A 16,791-nucleotide genomic window follows, 5' to 3' on the forward strand; every position below is an offset into this window, starting at 1 on the left:
CACTTATAGTTTCAGAGGTTTAGTCCATTATCATCATGGTGGAGAACATGTTGACATGCAGGCAGACATGGTGCTGCTGAGGTGCTGAGAGTCCTATATCTTGTAGGTAACAGGAAATCAACTGAGACAGTGGGTGGTATCCTGAGCATAGTAATCCTCAAAGCCTGTCCCCACAGTGACATCCTTCGACAATGTCATACACACTCCAAAAAGTCACACCTTCTAATAGATCCACTCCTTATGAGATTATGGAATGAATTACATTCAAGTTACCACATTCCACTCTCTGATTCCCAAAAGCTTGTTGCAATATCATACTGCAACATGCATTTAATACAACTTCCAAAGTCGCCACAGTCTGCCACAGTCTCAACAATTTACAAGTACAAAGTACAAAGTCTCTGCTAAGACTCATGCAATCTCTTAACTGTAATACATTCAAACTACCACAGTCATCAAGTGACCATTTCTATAATGTGTCCCATATCCTTGATGAACACAACTCTCACTGTGCCAGTTATCACAGACAAAGCTCTAGAAACCATGCAGAGACCTGTGCCCCAGTGACAGAGATTCCTGTTTTGGTGCATATAACAACCACCTTTTTTTGTGAGCCTTTGGGCAATCCTGAGACTGTGGAGTTTGTATTTATAAAAATGTAAATTAATTCTTTTTTTTCTGTTCCATTTTATTTATTTTTAAATTTAAATTTAGATTAGAAATAAGGTTGCTTCACAAGTCAGTTCCAGGTCCCTCTCCGTTTCCCATCCCTCCTTCAGTGCCCTCCCCTAGTCCCCCCAATACCCCCTCATTTCCCCAGGGAGGCTGATGCCCTCCTTGGGGGTGTTCATAGTCTGTCATTTCATCCAGGGCAGGGCCTAGACCCTCCCCCAAGTGTTCAGGGTGAGAGTGCATCTCACTTTGTTGGATGCGAGTCCAAAGTCCATGTGTATACTCGGGATAAATACTGATCTACTGCCCATGGCTTAGTAGATTACCTAGGCCTCCTCACTGACACCCCCATTAAGAATTTCATACAATACATTTTAATCAAATTCCTAGTTTCCCCTAAAGAACACACAAAAAAGACCCAGAGATTGATATTGGGGACCAAGATTCAAGCTGAAGATCAGAGAAGCAAAGCAAGTATGTAGATCTTACCTCTACCCAGCTGAAATGAAAATCCTGTCTTCACAAATCCCCAGAGGCAAAAGGCTCTTAGATCCTGCCTGCTACTCCTCATAATTCCTTTATCCACCAAGCCATATTCTCTTGTCTCTACATCTCTAGTGCTGGTATTAAAGGCATGTGTTTCCAGGTGCTAAGATCACCATTGGTTGACCTGTTATTTTTTGAGTGAAACAAATGTTTTCATAGTCAGCACGACCCTGAACTAGCACAGATCTGTCTATCTCTTAATCCTGAGTCCTTGTATTAAAGGTGTGTATCACTGCAGGATTTCTATAGTTTATGGCTGACTTTGATTTCTAAATCCTCATGCAAGCTTTAATAAATCATAAATAATACATCACAACAATTCCCTTTTTGGATAGTAGAAAAAGAAAGCTACAACTAATGTAAGAAAACTATAGCCCTTCGCCCTAAGCCCTCTGCTTGAGGTGAGTGTGGGCCCTCCCATCATCCTCCCCATGGAACTTGCTGAGTCTTTGCTGCTGTAGTGGACATGCCCCAGCCTGACAGACCACCTGGAGTCTGGCCATTTGTTGAAGATACTTTCTTTTTTCCGTTGTATAATTTTAGCTTCTTTGTCAAAAATCAAGTGTTTGTAGGTGTGCAGATTAATATTAGGGTTTTCAATTAGATTCCATTGGTCTACCTGTCTATTTTTGTGCCAGTACCAAGCTGTTTTCAGGACTATAGCTCTATAATATAGCTTGAAGTCAGTGGTGGTGATGCCTCCAGAAGTTCTTTGATTGTATAGGGTTATTTTGGCTATCCTGGGTCTTTTGTTTTTCCACATAAAGTTGATTATTGTTCTTTCAAGGTCTGTGAAGAATTGTGCTGACATTTTGATGGGGATTGTGTTGAATTTGTAGATTGCTTTTGGCAAGACTGCCATTTTTACTTTGTTGATCCTACCTCTTTTTATCTTCAGGTATGTCCCTGATGCCTCCAGTATCTTTATCATGAAGGGGTGTTGGATCTTGTCAAACACTTTTTCAGCATCTAGTGAGATGATCATTTGTTTTTTCATTTGCAGTTTTTTATATAGTGAATTACATTGATTACTTATCTGGACATTATTTTTTTCCTTTTACCTCTTGAGTGTGCTTATTATTCTCTTCAAAATGAACTTATTCTTTAGACCAGGGTGGGATGGAATTCAGTGAGCAAAGAGATACACCAGCCTCTGCCTCACAAGTGCTAGGATTAAAGGCATGTGCCACCACTACCTGGCTTTATTCTTCAATTTTAATGGATAGTTTCTCTGGGTATAATAATCTGGGTTTATAGATTTGTGCTTTGATGGCTTGGAATACATATTTCCTAGTCTCTTTGGTTTTAAAATATTCTCTTCAATAGTTCTGTCTTATTCCAAGGATCCTGCCTATATGAGTGACTTGACTTTTTTGTGTTGCAGTTTTCAATATATTTTCTATATTCTATGTCCTTAATGTTTAGCTGTAATATGCCACAGAGGGCCTTCCTATTTCATGTTCTGTAGGCTTCTTATATTTAGGTAGACATCTTTTTCTTGAAGTTTAGTAAATTTCCTACTGTGGTTTTGCTGAAGACGCTCTCTAAGCCTTGATTTTTGTAGTGTTGCTCCTTATTCCAGTAGTCTCAAAATGTAATTCTTTCCATGGTGTCCTTAAACGCTGCTCACATTAAAAAAACTTATTCTTGTTCTTTACCGTGACCCAATTTCTCTTCTTTGTCTGACATTGCTTTTTAGACAACCCAGGACCACCAACCTAGGCACAACTCCACAGTGGGTTTGCCCTTTCTACACCAAGTGTTGATCAAGCAAATGGCTCACAGACTTTTCTTCAGGAGTGTCAGATGTAGAGCATGTCCTAGCTGAGATTCCTTCATTCCAGATAATTCTTGTGTATATCAACTTGACAAAAAACTAGCCTGTATATTTCCTTAATGCATTCATTTCTTTGTCTTCTTTGACTTTAGTTATAACCCATTCTTAGAATTATTAGAATTAGAATACTTGTCTGGATTCTGTCTGGCATCATTTTCATTAAAGGAAATACTCTGGGATTTGTATTTTGTGGAGGAAACATGCTAGTTTTCATTTCTTTATCAGGAAATCCAATGCACACCTGGAGTTACTTTGTTGATTGTGTTTTCTCCTTTGTTATAGCAATTTTTCTTCTTTCAGTGGAAGTATTTACAATATTCATATGGGAGCTAATTCATAGCATGTTTGAATATGGCTTTCCTCTGTTTATTGGCATTTAAGGCTAGTGGCTATGCTTGTCAGCTACAATCTGGAGGCTTTATCAACTTGCTCAAAGAACTTGACATTGTGGACTTGCCCTAGTTCTCAAGATTGGATAGAACATATAGCGTCCTGCTCAGACCACTATCAGGACTTTGATTTGTCCCAAAGGCATCCGGGCGCTTTTGTCTCCAGACCACATATGAGACTGGACAGTCCCTGGTAGGAAGATGGCTGGATTTTGGCAAGTCTTCTAGGGAGTGAGGATAGCTGAGAGAAAGTGGAAATCTATGATAAGCAGCCATGGAGTTTTAAATTCTTTAAAGTTATAACAGCATACTCTTGTCATCATATTCACATGTAGAATAATCTAAAACCATCAAGAATCCTCCAGAAGTCTTCCTGCCATAAACCCTGGCAATTAGTAATGGTTTTGTTTGCACTATAGATTTTTTCTTCTGGCTTCATTTTTTATCAAAGTATCCAGGTTGTATTAGACTAACTTCATTCACTTATCATTTAGGCTTCATTCACTTATCATTTAATCTTCCTATGGTTTGTACATTTATTATTAATGATGATTAATGGTTTTGTATATGGATGCTCCATTGTTTGATTATGTACTCACCTAGAAGAAAATTTTAGCTCTTTCCAGATGTGGCAAGAAGTTTAGGTGCCATAAGCTTTCGTTTAGAAAGCTTTAGTGGAACTGATTATTGATCCCATGATTACCACGTAAATACATTTTTCCAATGGGTTTATGCTCCAGGTTTACATGGGAGTGCTCTGCTCGCTATATGTGAGCATTTCTACTGCTCTTTCTCACCAGAAGTTTGTGTCATTGGACTGTTACACTCCAGTGTAAATAATGTGTTATCTCATTATGATTCGCTTTAATTTTAAATTTGATTGCAATTATAAATATTACCCTATGAATACTTGAAACCTGTATAATTTTTAAAAATTATTTTATTTTAAAAATAATGCACATGTGTCTGTACGGAGCTATGTGTGAGTGCAGGTATACATGGAGACCACAAGAGGGCAATGTATTCCATAAAGTTAGAGTTAAAGGATGTTGTGAGTTGATTTACATAAATGATTGGAAATAAGCTAAATTCATGTGAAAAGCATACATCCTTTAAACACTGAGCTGCAGCCCCAAAACAGACATCTGAAAAAAACAACGTAATATGCTGAGGACCATTCTGTAATCTTTATATGCTAAAAGTTTCCCAAAATGTTCCACAAACTACCACCTTGAGGAGCAAGAAGCAAACACTGGAACCCTGGTAGAGGGAAAATTGAACAACATGCAACCATAGTATTCTACTTACAGCACACTCCAAGTTTGATTTCCTTGTTAGTTTCCAACTGAAATCACATTTTAAAAAGTAATAAGTAGCATAAAGCAACCTTAGCTTGAAGAACAAAATTTAAATCATAAGAAACGAGACTTCTTTTCTGAGTATTTACATGATAAGAACATGAACAAAGAATAAATTTCAGGAAGGTAAGAATAAAGAAGTTATTCTATATGTGAAATCCCACATTTTCGAAGGAAAGTCTGATGATCCATTTCATATTGACAATTTTACCACAAAAATGACTTCGTATTTAGAGATATTAATGATAAAACTAGATGGAGAGATTAGGTGACATCTGGGTAATGGAATTCAGAGAGTCTATTCCAATGTATGTATGTTTATGTGATGTGGAACAAAGCTTTAAAGATGGAATTACTGTGCTCTGATAAGGAAAATGCCAAAAGATTACCTTCAGTGTGATCACAATGGGTATTCATACACACAAAGAAATCATTGGTAGCCCAATGACACATTTACTCTTTAGTCAAAAACCCAGAATTCAAGCCTGATGTTGCTACCTATAATTAGAGATAACAATCATAGGATAGCAATTACTAAAAAGTATGTGAGCCAAATTTGATGGAATGGAGCAGGATGGTGTGTGAGTCGAAACAAGGCAGATGCCAAGAAACATATTAGTGAGGACCCAGAATCAAATGTTTCTGATCTGAGACTTGTCCCCAGCATGCACAGGAAGTCACACGTCATTTCAGAGGTTTGTATAAACTTCACATGGTCACATTTGCTCACAAACACTCACCTCCTAGAAGTATCTGCTGAGTTAAAGAACAAAGATATGAACTGTGCAGTCACTCACTCCAAGAAATGCTCCCTCTCCTTCAACAACAGCCAGATCCCCATCTCTGTACTGGAAAAATGACATAAGGACGTATTGCATCAACTTTCAGAGTCGTTGGTATGCTGCCTTCTATGAGCTCACATCCTCCTGATTCTACCACAGAACACCACATTCAGTAGACTTGTGCTTCCTACAGAGAAAGACAAGGGACAAGCTTCCCACTAGAGCTTTCTTACTTGTAACACAGACCATGTTTCCCCAAAGCATTCAGATTCCATGCTGTGTAGAGAGACTTCCTCTTACATTCATTCCAGGAGAAAGACTACGTGAACATGTTGTTTTTCAGAGCTGAGGTCCTGTCAAACAGGTGTCAGTATTTTGCTTGCTTAGTAAATAAATGTGCATTTTAAAGGAAAGCCCATGTTAAATTCACAAAATTGTAAATGTCTCCAAGTATATTGTGCCCAACATTTTCAATTTGGAAGAAAGATATCAGACTTTACAATTCAAGTCATCAATATCCACATATACTTGAAGTTTGAGGTGGACTGTCTTCCCATGGCTCCCTTCACAATGCCTTGGTTAGCCTCCCAAAGACATGCTTCCCTCCTTTTTTCCTTGCCTCTTGCCCTGACTGTCTCTCTCTGGGGTTGTCTAATCCCTCATGTCAAGTTTCAAATAAGGTTCACTGCACTCTGTTATTTTGAAATTGAAACTCTGTCAGATTTATGTTTTTCCCTGAACATTATATTTATTATTTGAATTATGAGTATTTAGGTACAATTTATATAAAATAAAATTTCAATTTTAATTTTTGAAATTCTTGATAACTTAAATTAAGAGGAAATCATATGCACAGACTAAGAAAAGAGTTGAATAAAGTTTCTTAAGAGAATATAGCTATGCTACTTTAAACCCAAGCAAGGCGTAAGTTTTTAGACTTCTGTGAGTTCTCCTTGTACCTCTGATTCATTTATCCTTCCCTAACAAGCTATTAGTAATCACACTTTTAAAATTATTTAGGGTATAATTGGACTAGTATCACATGATATGTCATACAATGAATATTAATGGTGAGCAAATTAGTATGTCCATCATCTCCTGTAACCATTTTTCTCTTTATGACAAAAGCCACTTATAGGAATTCTCCTGAGCACAATAATTCACTATTTTTATGCCAAGATTTTGCATTATATAATAATTTTATTTCCTCACTCATATTTGTTACATTGTGTTTTTGTCTGTGTTTTTCTAGTCTATATTCAATTACAAAGAAATGATAATAATGATCATTTCATTCTTCTCTTAGTATTGAACAATTCATTTTATTTCACATGCAAAAGATAACGTATAACATTTTTTTGCATTTAGCTAATTTCATTTAGCATAAGCTACTTTTAAGTCAGCCGTGCTGCAGCTAATGACAGAATCTTCTATTACTAGTTGGTTGATGATCTTTCTAGTTGTTTAATGGTTTCATAGTTTGCTGTGGACATTTTACCAGTGGTCATATGAACCAATAGTAATTCTTCTCTTTCCTCTATCAAATGTCAATTCTAGTAGTTCCTCAGTGAGGTGTGAAAACTATCAACCAACTACTTTACCAGTGTAAGAATCTCAGCTGGCTTGACCTTGTGCAGGTAGCCCCAGATGCTATGATTTCATAAGTGAAATACATCATATCCAGAAGACAGTATTTAAAGTGAGTCTACCAATCCTAAATCCTTTACATGCTTTCCACATTCTCTTCCCCCATGCTTTCTGTGTTGAGATATATAACATTTTGAGATAGATAACAGGCATAGAACTAAGCACCCACTTTGTTATTCTCTTCATTGTCTATTTATGCATCTGACCACTGAATGTTTCCACTGTAAATAAAATAAGATCCTCTGAGAAAAACTGAGAAATGCCCAGATCTATGGATAGAAACATAAATACTTAGACAGCAATTTGACAGCATGATGCCTTATCAAAATAACAGTGTCAGATTATACTCTAGAGCCTATGTTGCCACCAAATATGGGATTTTTGAGTAGCATTGGTAACAGATACAAATTTCCCTCCTAAGGAGGAGGTATTAAACCAGTCAAACACAGTTAGTTACTGTGTAACAGCCATGCCACTATGCATCTTTGGGTATATCTTGTCTTGCCAATCCGAATTTCAACACACAGCATCAAAATACTTAGGTTGCACAATTAATCAGATTTTCTCTGTCATTATATTTGTTAATTCCATCATTAGGTTTTGCAAACATGTTGTTAACTCTGATACCCAAATAAGGCAACAGCTTGTAAGAATAGAGGTAGGCTCTTTCTTTGTGTTTTTTATTTCTCAAGTCCCCCAGTAGACACGCAGGTCCATCCCTTTCTTTGCCTCTCCCTTTGCCAAAAATAAAGTTGTTTACAGATTTCTCCCCAGCCTCTTTCTCTGAGGTTGCTCTAATCCCTCATAGTAGGTTTCCAATGTGTTTGTCATAAAAATTAATAATTCATTAAAATTTTAGATCTCCTTAATTTTTGCAAATTATTTTAAGGCTAAAATAATTAAGAGAGGGTGATATGCAAAAGATGACTAGGATAAGGTTTTTTGTGGTTAGTGAAGGGTACACCCATATGGCTCAAAATAATGAAAACACAATTTTTTTCTATCTCTGGAAGTCACTCTGCATCCCCTTTCTTACTACTTCTACTCCTAGAGGAAAACACTGCTTCTACTTCCTTTACCAGTCATCAACTTTATGTGGTTCTTCTTCTTACATATTTAGAAACATAATGTATGCAGTGTTGAGTCCTAGCATCCAGTGCTCAGCCCCCTTTGGAGTTCATCTCTTTTATTTTCTTTCTTCTATATCATGATAAAGCCAGATAATTTTGTGTTGATTAACTACTTCATGCATATTGACTATTGAAAGGTTTTATTAAAGAAATTTTGTAGACACATGCTTTCATTTTCTTGGTATGTCGGGGTACAAGCCATTTCTTGCTATATAAAGGGCTGATTAATTCTTTCCCAGTGTGGTTTATGCTTACTCCCAACAAAATGTAAGAGAACCAGTCACTGTACATGGTCCTGACATGTGTGATATAGTGAGTCTTTTTCAATTTTAAACACACTGGTATGTAATCCTCCTTTGCTTCAAATTTCTCCAGTGACTTGTGTTTGTGATTGCAAAGGACACATCATGTTCTGAAGCCAATGTTCCTAATGCCTGTTCTTGTCCATCCTAAGTATCCTACACACTTCTCTACCCGATACGTGAAATGCTCCTTGGCCTTAGGTTGGATGAAATAGTTGTATCATTTAAAGTTGAACATTTGATTGCCATTTATTCTTAGCATTTTAAACATCAGTGAGCCTTTTATTTAACAGTGGCCTGTGTAAAAAGTAAATTCTCTGTTGCAGGATGAGAGAAGCTCTCGTCTATGAATTCAAACACATGTCTTTCAGAGGCAATTTGGCTCCATGTCTAAACACCCATAGTGTATTCTCCATCAACACTTGTGATTTCTTAAACATCAGTTCTTGTTCAAGTTTACAGTATCAAGTTTGTGCCCTTCTGTAGAGTGAGTCTGAAATCCAATCAGAAGGGGGTTGCTTGCTCTGATGGCAGTTATGGCACCATTGCACACCTTTCACGGTGGGTTGGAACTGTGCCACATTAGGCGTACAGCTGGAAAAGACAGCTTATTGCTTCTATCATCCATGTCCTACATTGGACCTCACCAAACTGTGAACAGCAGTCAGCAGGGAGGAAGCTTCTAGATCGTTTCCAACTAGAATTGCTCAAGTTGTGTATTCAAAATATATGGTGTCTTCAGCAATAGGATCTTACCATATAGTTCTATCAGGCAAACAACAATAACATGTGCTGTTTTGGGAGTCTCTGAGGGCTGCCTGGCCAATAGGTTGTACGCATGTAAATACTTTCCCACATCTTCAGTGTGCATGCACAATTCCTCCTGTTATTGACATTTTCACAACTTAAAATATATTAAAATTAATGGCCTGATAGTTACATAATTAATTATAAACTGGAGATCACTGAGAGTTGTGTTTCATTTTGTGCTGTATAAGTCAGTGGGTTTTGACAAATGTAAGATGGCATTACGTGCCATAACAGGGATAAGTGGAATGTTTCTTATTAGTCCTGTATCCATTTTTCCCCGTCACTATACAGTCTCAGCAATCCACCGAGCTTTTACCTATATAGTTTTGGCTTGTCCAGATCATCGTTTAGTATTGAAATCGTTCACTGCCTAGTTTTTCTCAGACTGCCTCCTTTGTCTTAGTAATATGCATTTTATGTACTTCTGTGTCTTTTCATAGCTTCTTCCTCACTTTATATCTATGTATAATATAAAAACATCTTGGCTGATTTTATGTTTGGGTGACTATGATGGGAACTATCATTAACTCTTGTGGTTTCAAGTGAACTTAAATTTTCAACTCCTTGGACATGTAATTAGCACTATACCTGTTGGCTGCTGTGCTTGACCTATATTTAGCACTGTAAGAAACATTGGGATAACCTTCTAAAGCAGCATATCATTCTGCATCAACTGACGCTGTGTAAGTGCTCCTCTGCTCCACATCCTCTCCAGAGCTGGGTGTCTGCAGTGTCTGGAGTGTTAGTCCTTCTGATGGAGGGTGGCAATATCTCTTGTTTTGTGATATATGTCATAATAGCTAGTCACATACTGATTTGCATATGCTCTACCACAGAGCAAATTCTATGTGGATGTTTACTGACTTTGCTGATCTCAAAGACTAAGACATTGTTTCATTGCTTTTCTCTATGGGTTTCCTAGTTATTGTTGCAAGGTTTTAATAATTTTTTCTTCTGTTCAGGTTGAATTCAAGGTTCATTGATTAGTTGTCTGTGTCATGTCTTTTCTATTCTGTTCAACTCTTCTTTTCCACTTGATTTTCTGACTTTACATATTAATTTCCTGTTTTCAGTTTCATTGCTATGCAATCTTTGTAGGTTTTTACCCATTTATTTCAAGCTCAATTTTCTTTTTTGTTTCCTGTTAGAAATTTTGTTGATTTTACATCTTTTTTTCTACCCCCATCCTCTAAATTTATCTTTTAATACTGATTTTGTTACAAACCACCAAATTTAACAAACTTCTCTCTCTGTCTACCTCTCATATTTTCCCTCTCCTTTTTTCCTTACTTTTACTGTGTAGTGGGTAGATTTATTAAAGTAAATTCTTTGAGTGAATAGATTTACTATAGAGCCATGGTTAATTTTAATAATTAAAATATTTCTCTTTTGGCATTTCTTCTTTAACACTGGTCGTCTTTAGTAATTTGCAATTCGGTGTCTAAGCATTTTGAGTTTTTCCTTGTCTGTTAGCATATAAGTTTGGCTACTAGTAATAATTTTGCAAAATTCTCAATAATTTTTACCTCAAATTTTATTTTATCCCTTTCTCTTTAGCACAATCTATTGCTCTAATTGTGTGTGTTTATGGCTCTAGTAATTGAATAACATTACATACATTCTTATCTCTTCATAGGTTTCCTCTTTGTTTTTCATTTGGAAGTTTTCCATTGTATTCTGTTAATGAACTTGTAGCTTCAAGTGTGTATTTTGCCTTTTCAAAGTGTGTACTCAGTGTTCCACACTTCAGTGGTGCTCTTCATGTTTGTTAGAGTGTTTTAATAATGGCAATTCCAATCTAAGTCCCCAATCTATATGCACTGATATTCTGTCATTTCACATTTGATATGAGGATATTTAACATTTTAATGGAAAACATTTTAAAATCTTTCTGATGTTTCCATATCACCTACTACGTCTTGAGCTATTTTCATCTTTTGCGGGCCATCATTTTGTAAAGAGTGATGGAACTGAAATGTAAGTTTACAATTAAATCTGAAATTAAAACATGCAAAGTAATTAGATAAACTGGAACCAGTTTTTCAGTTCATAAGAAATGAAATCAAGGTGTTATAATTAATATTTATCTGTGCCAGTGGATAAAGCTATTATGTGTTACTGGTATGCTAATAAATACATATGGTTTAACTCCCTTAGGACCTTTCCTTATGTGAATAACAAGATGGGACTGTGTGACTTTTAGTTATACAAGCTCCCAGCCCTGGCTTATAATTCTTAGCATTGGTAGTCATCTGGCTGTAAGAAGTTTAGAAATAATAAGCCCTAACAATGAAGGGGAGCCTTTGGATTGACTTAGGGAGAGTTCAAAAGATAGTACATATCAGATCAAATGTTGAGAGTCATCTCATGAAGAACATGACTCAAAGGAGTGGCACCCTTCGTCAACAGTTCTACATACAGGAAACCTCAAGCCCCTTTACCATTTGATAAGGTTTCCTCAAGTTATGAGCTTCAATTCTGATAGAAACCTTTATAGAACAGAAACATCCTTGGTATTGACAGGTAACTCAGGAGTCTCTTCCCTTTGTCATAGACCAGTTCACCACCTCCGTCAAGAAGAATGTGGGAAAGGTAAGATTGTTTTTCAAGAACTTATTCTCAAAGTTGTTATTTGATTTTCTTAGATGAGGATCTCGTAACTTCTTCTTTAGGAGGAGAATACAAAAAGCCTCATGTTTCCTTTGCTAAACAAGAGCCTGGAAAAGTTACTGTTTGCAACTTTGTGGACTGTCAGACTTAACAATGGGAGATTTGAAAGCCAAGGAATACAGTTTATCTCTGCTCCAATTCCTTTCCTATGATGCTGCTTCTTCCCATTCCCATCTCCATATGCTCTTATAAAAGGAAACCATTGAGTCCACTTAGTACTGCCTATATGTGTATAGGTGTGGGATCATCTACTATAGCATGAAGAGCTTTGATGGAGTTGAACCACTGAAGAAAACTGATTCTCCTACCTTGGGAGCCATCAGATGACCAAAACTCCCCAGCTAGGGATGGGACACCATGAAACCTTCTCGTATTCATCTTGTGCAGGTCTAGTATATACAGTCTGATCTATTGTGAATTCTATGCTTGGCACAGCACTATCATTCCTGAAACAACTTTATTACTTCTACCACTACCTCTGGCTATAGAAACTCTTTCACTGAGGGTTATTTTCCTTGTGTTTCCTTAATTTGAAATTTGGGTATTTCATGGTATCCCAAAGATTTCCTAACATCTGATTTAAAATCTCTTATTGACCTTTACTGAACAATCAATTTCTTTGGCTTTATCTTCTAGTCTTAACTTTCTGTTTTTGACAGGATCCATGGTGTTGTTGAAGCTTTCAACTGATTTTTTTTATTTGGCAGATTAGGCTTCTACAAGTCAGTTGTTCTACTTTGAGTAAACTATGGTCAACTGACAGTCAGGGGCAGTTAATCTTGGTAAACTGGTTATGTGGACAGGAGGACTTGGTGGGTCACGAAGGATAGGGCCTATTAAGAGCAATGGGCAGGAAGATACAAGAAGAGTGAGCAGTTTATAAGATGAGAAGGATGTGAGATCTTGGAAGTTCCAAGATTTTCAGCCTGGCTACTTGAAGGTGAGACACCAGAGAAGCCAAGAGACCTATGGGATATTTTGAGATGCCTACCTAATTCATAAGAAAGAAAAGGTTACAGAGGAGGATTGCTTGTGGAGTGGAGAGGAACAGAGTTTCAATGGTGATTGGTGGATGGATGTCACAGATGAATGTAATGGGGGTTATCAGTAGAACAGGGAACAGTAAGGCCAGTTTAGGAAAAGGAAATTCTGGAAATTCCTGGTTGTTGTTTGCGGAGGGCAAAGAGCAGTATGGCCACATGGTGAAGGAAACAGGGAGGGACTAGGACTTCCTGGTGGTTTTAAGCAATAGTAAGGATTTTTTCTTTTACAAATATTAAGTACAATGTTGATAGTGTTCAACTGGCCTTTTCATGCCATTAATTGCTACACTTTCTTGCTTTCAATGTCACCCACCACACCCTGAATTCATGTACCTACTACTTTGGAGCCTCTACTACAGTAAAAGACGTGGTTTGCATATAGACTGCGTCAATATGAGTTAGATTTAAAAGAAATTTCAGGTTTGATAAATTGCATAATTTACCTGCTTATGGTTTGGCATCAATAATCCCCATATAGCAATGTGGTCCTAATCAGAGCTTATACTGCATGTGCTCATATCTTTATTTTCTTTTCAGAACCACTAGTGGAGAACTCTTAAGCATGGGTTCAACTGAGCCAACCTGGCAGATTGACATCACAGCATTAAATGGAAGGGACTATATTCTAACTACATCCTATAATCCTACAAAATTTACCCTGAATTTTCTTATCATCATGCTGCCCTGGTTGGTGTGGCAGGAAATGCCATAGTGCTGTGGCTCCTGGGCTTCCCCATGTGAAGGATCACCTTCTCTGTCTACATCCTCAACTTGGCTGGGGCCGACTTCCTCTTCCTCTGAGTTAACATTGGACATTCCATTCAGTTTTCATTAGCATATTCCACCCCATCTTCATTTCTAGGTTTTTCAATGTCCTGTTTAACTTTGCCTATCTTGCAGGTAGGAGCATGCTTAGTGTCATTAGCATTGCGCACTGCCTGTCCGCTCTGTTGCCCATACGGTACCGCTGTCGAAGGCAAAGACACACATCCACTGCCATGTATGCTCTCCTCTGGACATTGTCTCTAATATTGAGCATCCTGAAAGGAGAGGCATGTGGCACCTTGTTTAATGGTTTTGATCATGGTTGGTGTAAGAAATTAGATTTCATCACTTTTGCTTGTTTAATTGTTCTATTTGTGGTCCTCTCAGGGTCTAGCCTGGCCCTGATGAACAGGGTCTTCTGTGGCTCACACAGGATTTCTGTGACCAGGCTGTATGTGACATTGCCCTCACAGTGCTGGTCTTCCTGCTCTTTTCTTTGTCCTCTGGGATCTACTTGTTCCACTTAGGTTGGATTGATGAGGTTTATAGTGGTTTCCCTTGTAGTGCTTTTGAAATATCAGCATTCTTATCCTGTGTTAACAGCTGTGTCAACCCCATCATTTACTTCCTGGTTGGTTCCATTAGGCACTGCAGGTTCCAATGTCAGACTCTGAAGTTGTTTCTGCAGAGAGCCCTGAAGGACACTCCCGAGGAGGAGGAAAGTGCAGAGAGGGCTTCTTCCAGAAAGTCTGGAGAGCTAGAGCCAGTCTAGTGCAGCATCGGCGAGCAGCTCTGATCAGACAAAAGTGGCTTCTGGAGACCACTTTATCTTTATTAGTGTGGATTCTTTCCATAATCTTGTAACTTATTCAATTGACCTTAAATCGGTTGAGTAAATAATCAGTGTTGTGGAACTTGAGTGAGATGGGGCTTGCTAAACAAATACTGACTGTAATGTCCCTGACTGTTGTACTCAGGGATGTACCAACTCCTTGTAATGTTAACCTTATCCAAACTCTAGGATCCATGGCTACTCCTACTATTGACAAATCCCTTCTTTAACAGGAGGCTGAAGGAAAGATATGCATTTCTTTTGTCACATAAATTCTAACTGAGTAAATGACTCTTATATTTTGGTTCTGTGCCAATGTCTGTTTTTACAGCCTTTGACCAGGCTGCATATGACCGCTGCCCTCACAATGCTGGTCTTCCTGCTCTTTGGTTTATCCTATGGGATCTACTGGTTCCTCCTACATGGGATTGTGAATGTTAACAGCATTTCACCTTGCAATATGTGTGAAGTGAAAGTATTTCTATCCTGTATTAACAGCTGTATCCTTATATTAGAACTGAGTAGGATGCACCATGTCTTGGTCTCCTTGAATTACAGTTGGTATTGGACTGCTTCTGCAAATTAATGATTTTCCTAAATAAATCCTTTGGAAAATGTTCTAGTTTATTTTTCTGTGTCTTGGTAAAACACTCTGATAAAAAGCAATGGATTAAGAGAAAAGCTTTATCCAGTTCACACTTCTGTGTCACAGGACACCATCGAGGGTGTCATGTAAGGAACTCAAGCAGGACCTGGAGTTGTAACTACAGAGAGAACTGATTACTGGCTCCTTCCCTGAATTGGTCACTCTGCATGCTTACCTAGCTTTCTCATACAGCTCATGACTGCCAGGTTAGGGATCATGTCAGTCACAGATAACAGGGTCGTCCCCCTATAGACAGGCCAATAACCCTATCTAATCTAAGTAATTCCCTGAAGGAGGCTTCTCTTCTCAGACAAATCTAGGATGTGTCAATCTGACAACTGAAGCTCAACAGGATACTCTATCCCTTCGCCAATTTGACACACCAGCATATCGCTGTTAAATTACACCCCATCCTTGTTATCCTCAAAATATCATAGTAACATCATAGGATGAAACATAATCCCATTTTAAAAGTCCCATGCTCTTTAAATATTCCAATGCTTTAAATTTTCAATGTCAATTTAATAGGCCAACATCAAATTGCAGAAAACTTACAAAATATTGGAAATTGAATAATGCACAGCTGCACCATTCCTGAGTCAAAGAATAAAAAAAAGAAATTAAAGACTTCCTAGAATTCAGTGAGAATGAAGACACAACATACCCAAAACAATGGGACACATTGAAAGCAGTGCTACGGGGGAAGTTCATAGCACTATATGCCCACATGAAGTAACTGGAGAATAGATATACTAGAGAATTAACAGCACAGCTGAAAGCTCTAGAACACAAAGAAGCAAACTCCCCCAGGAGAAGTAGACTCCAGGAAATAATCAAATTGAGGGCTGAAATCAATGAAGTAGAAACTAGGAAAACAATACAAAGAATCAATACAGCAAAGAGTTGGTTCTTTGAGAAAATCAACAAGATAGACAAACCTTTATCCAAACTTACCAAACAGCAGAGAGTGACCAAGCAAATTAACAAAATCAGAAATGAAAAGGGGGACATAATAACAGACTCTGAGGAAATCCAGAGAATCATCAGGTCATACTTTGAAAACGTGTACTCCACAAAATTCGAAAATTTAAAGGAAATGGATGACTTCCTGAATAGCTATCACTTGCCAAATCTAAATCAAGATCAGAAAAGCAATTTAAATATACTTATAACCCCTATGGATATAGAAGCAATTATCAAAAGTCTCCCAACCAAAAAAAAGTCCAGGTACAAATGGCTTCAGTGCAGATTTCTACCAGAAATTAAAAGTATTCCATGCAATAGAAGCAAAAGTGTCTTTACCAAACTCTTTCTATGAGACTTCAATAACCTTGATCCCCAAGTCACACTAAGACACAACTA

The 16,791-nt window shown here is 37.6% G+C and overlaps 1 protein-coding gene across 1 annotated transcript in view; it reads left to right on the plus strand.

Annotated features, from left to right (window-relative positions):
• The window catches only part of LOC101831258 (mas-related G-protein coupled receptor member X2-like), a 24,906-nt gene extending 10,183 nt beyond the window's left edge, over nt 1–14,723 (plus strand). The window contains 2 exon segments of the mRNA XM_021234760.1: nt 14,045–14,413; nt 14,416–14,723. Coding sequence (XP_021090419.1) covers nt 14,045–14,413; nt 14,416–14,723 — 677 coding nt within the window.
• The last annotated feature ends 2,068 nt before the right edge of the window (nt 14,724–16,791 follow it).

Source organism: Mesocricetus auratus, unplaced genomic scaffold (genome assembly GCF_017639785.1).
Source record: "Mesocricetus auratus isolate SY011 unplaced genomic scaffold, BCM_Maur_2.0 Super-Scaffold_100030, whole genome shotgun sequence".
NCBI classification, from domain to species: Eukaryota; Metazoa; Chordata; class Mammalia; order Rodentia; family Cricetidae; genus Mesocricetus; species Mesocricetus auratus.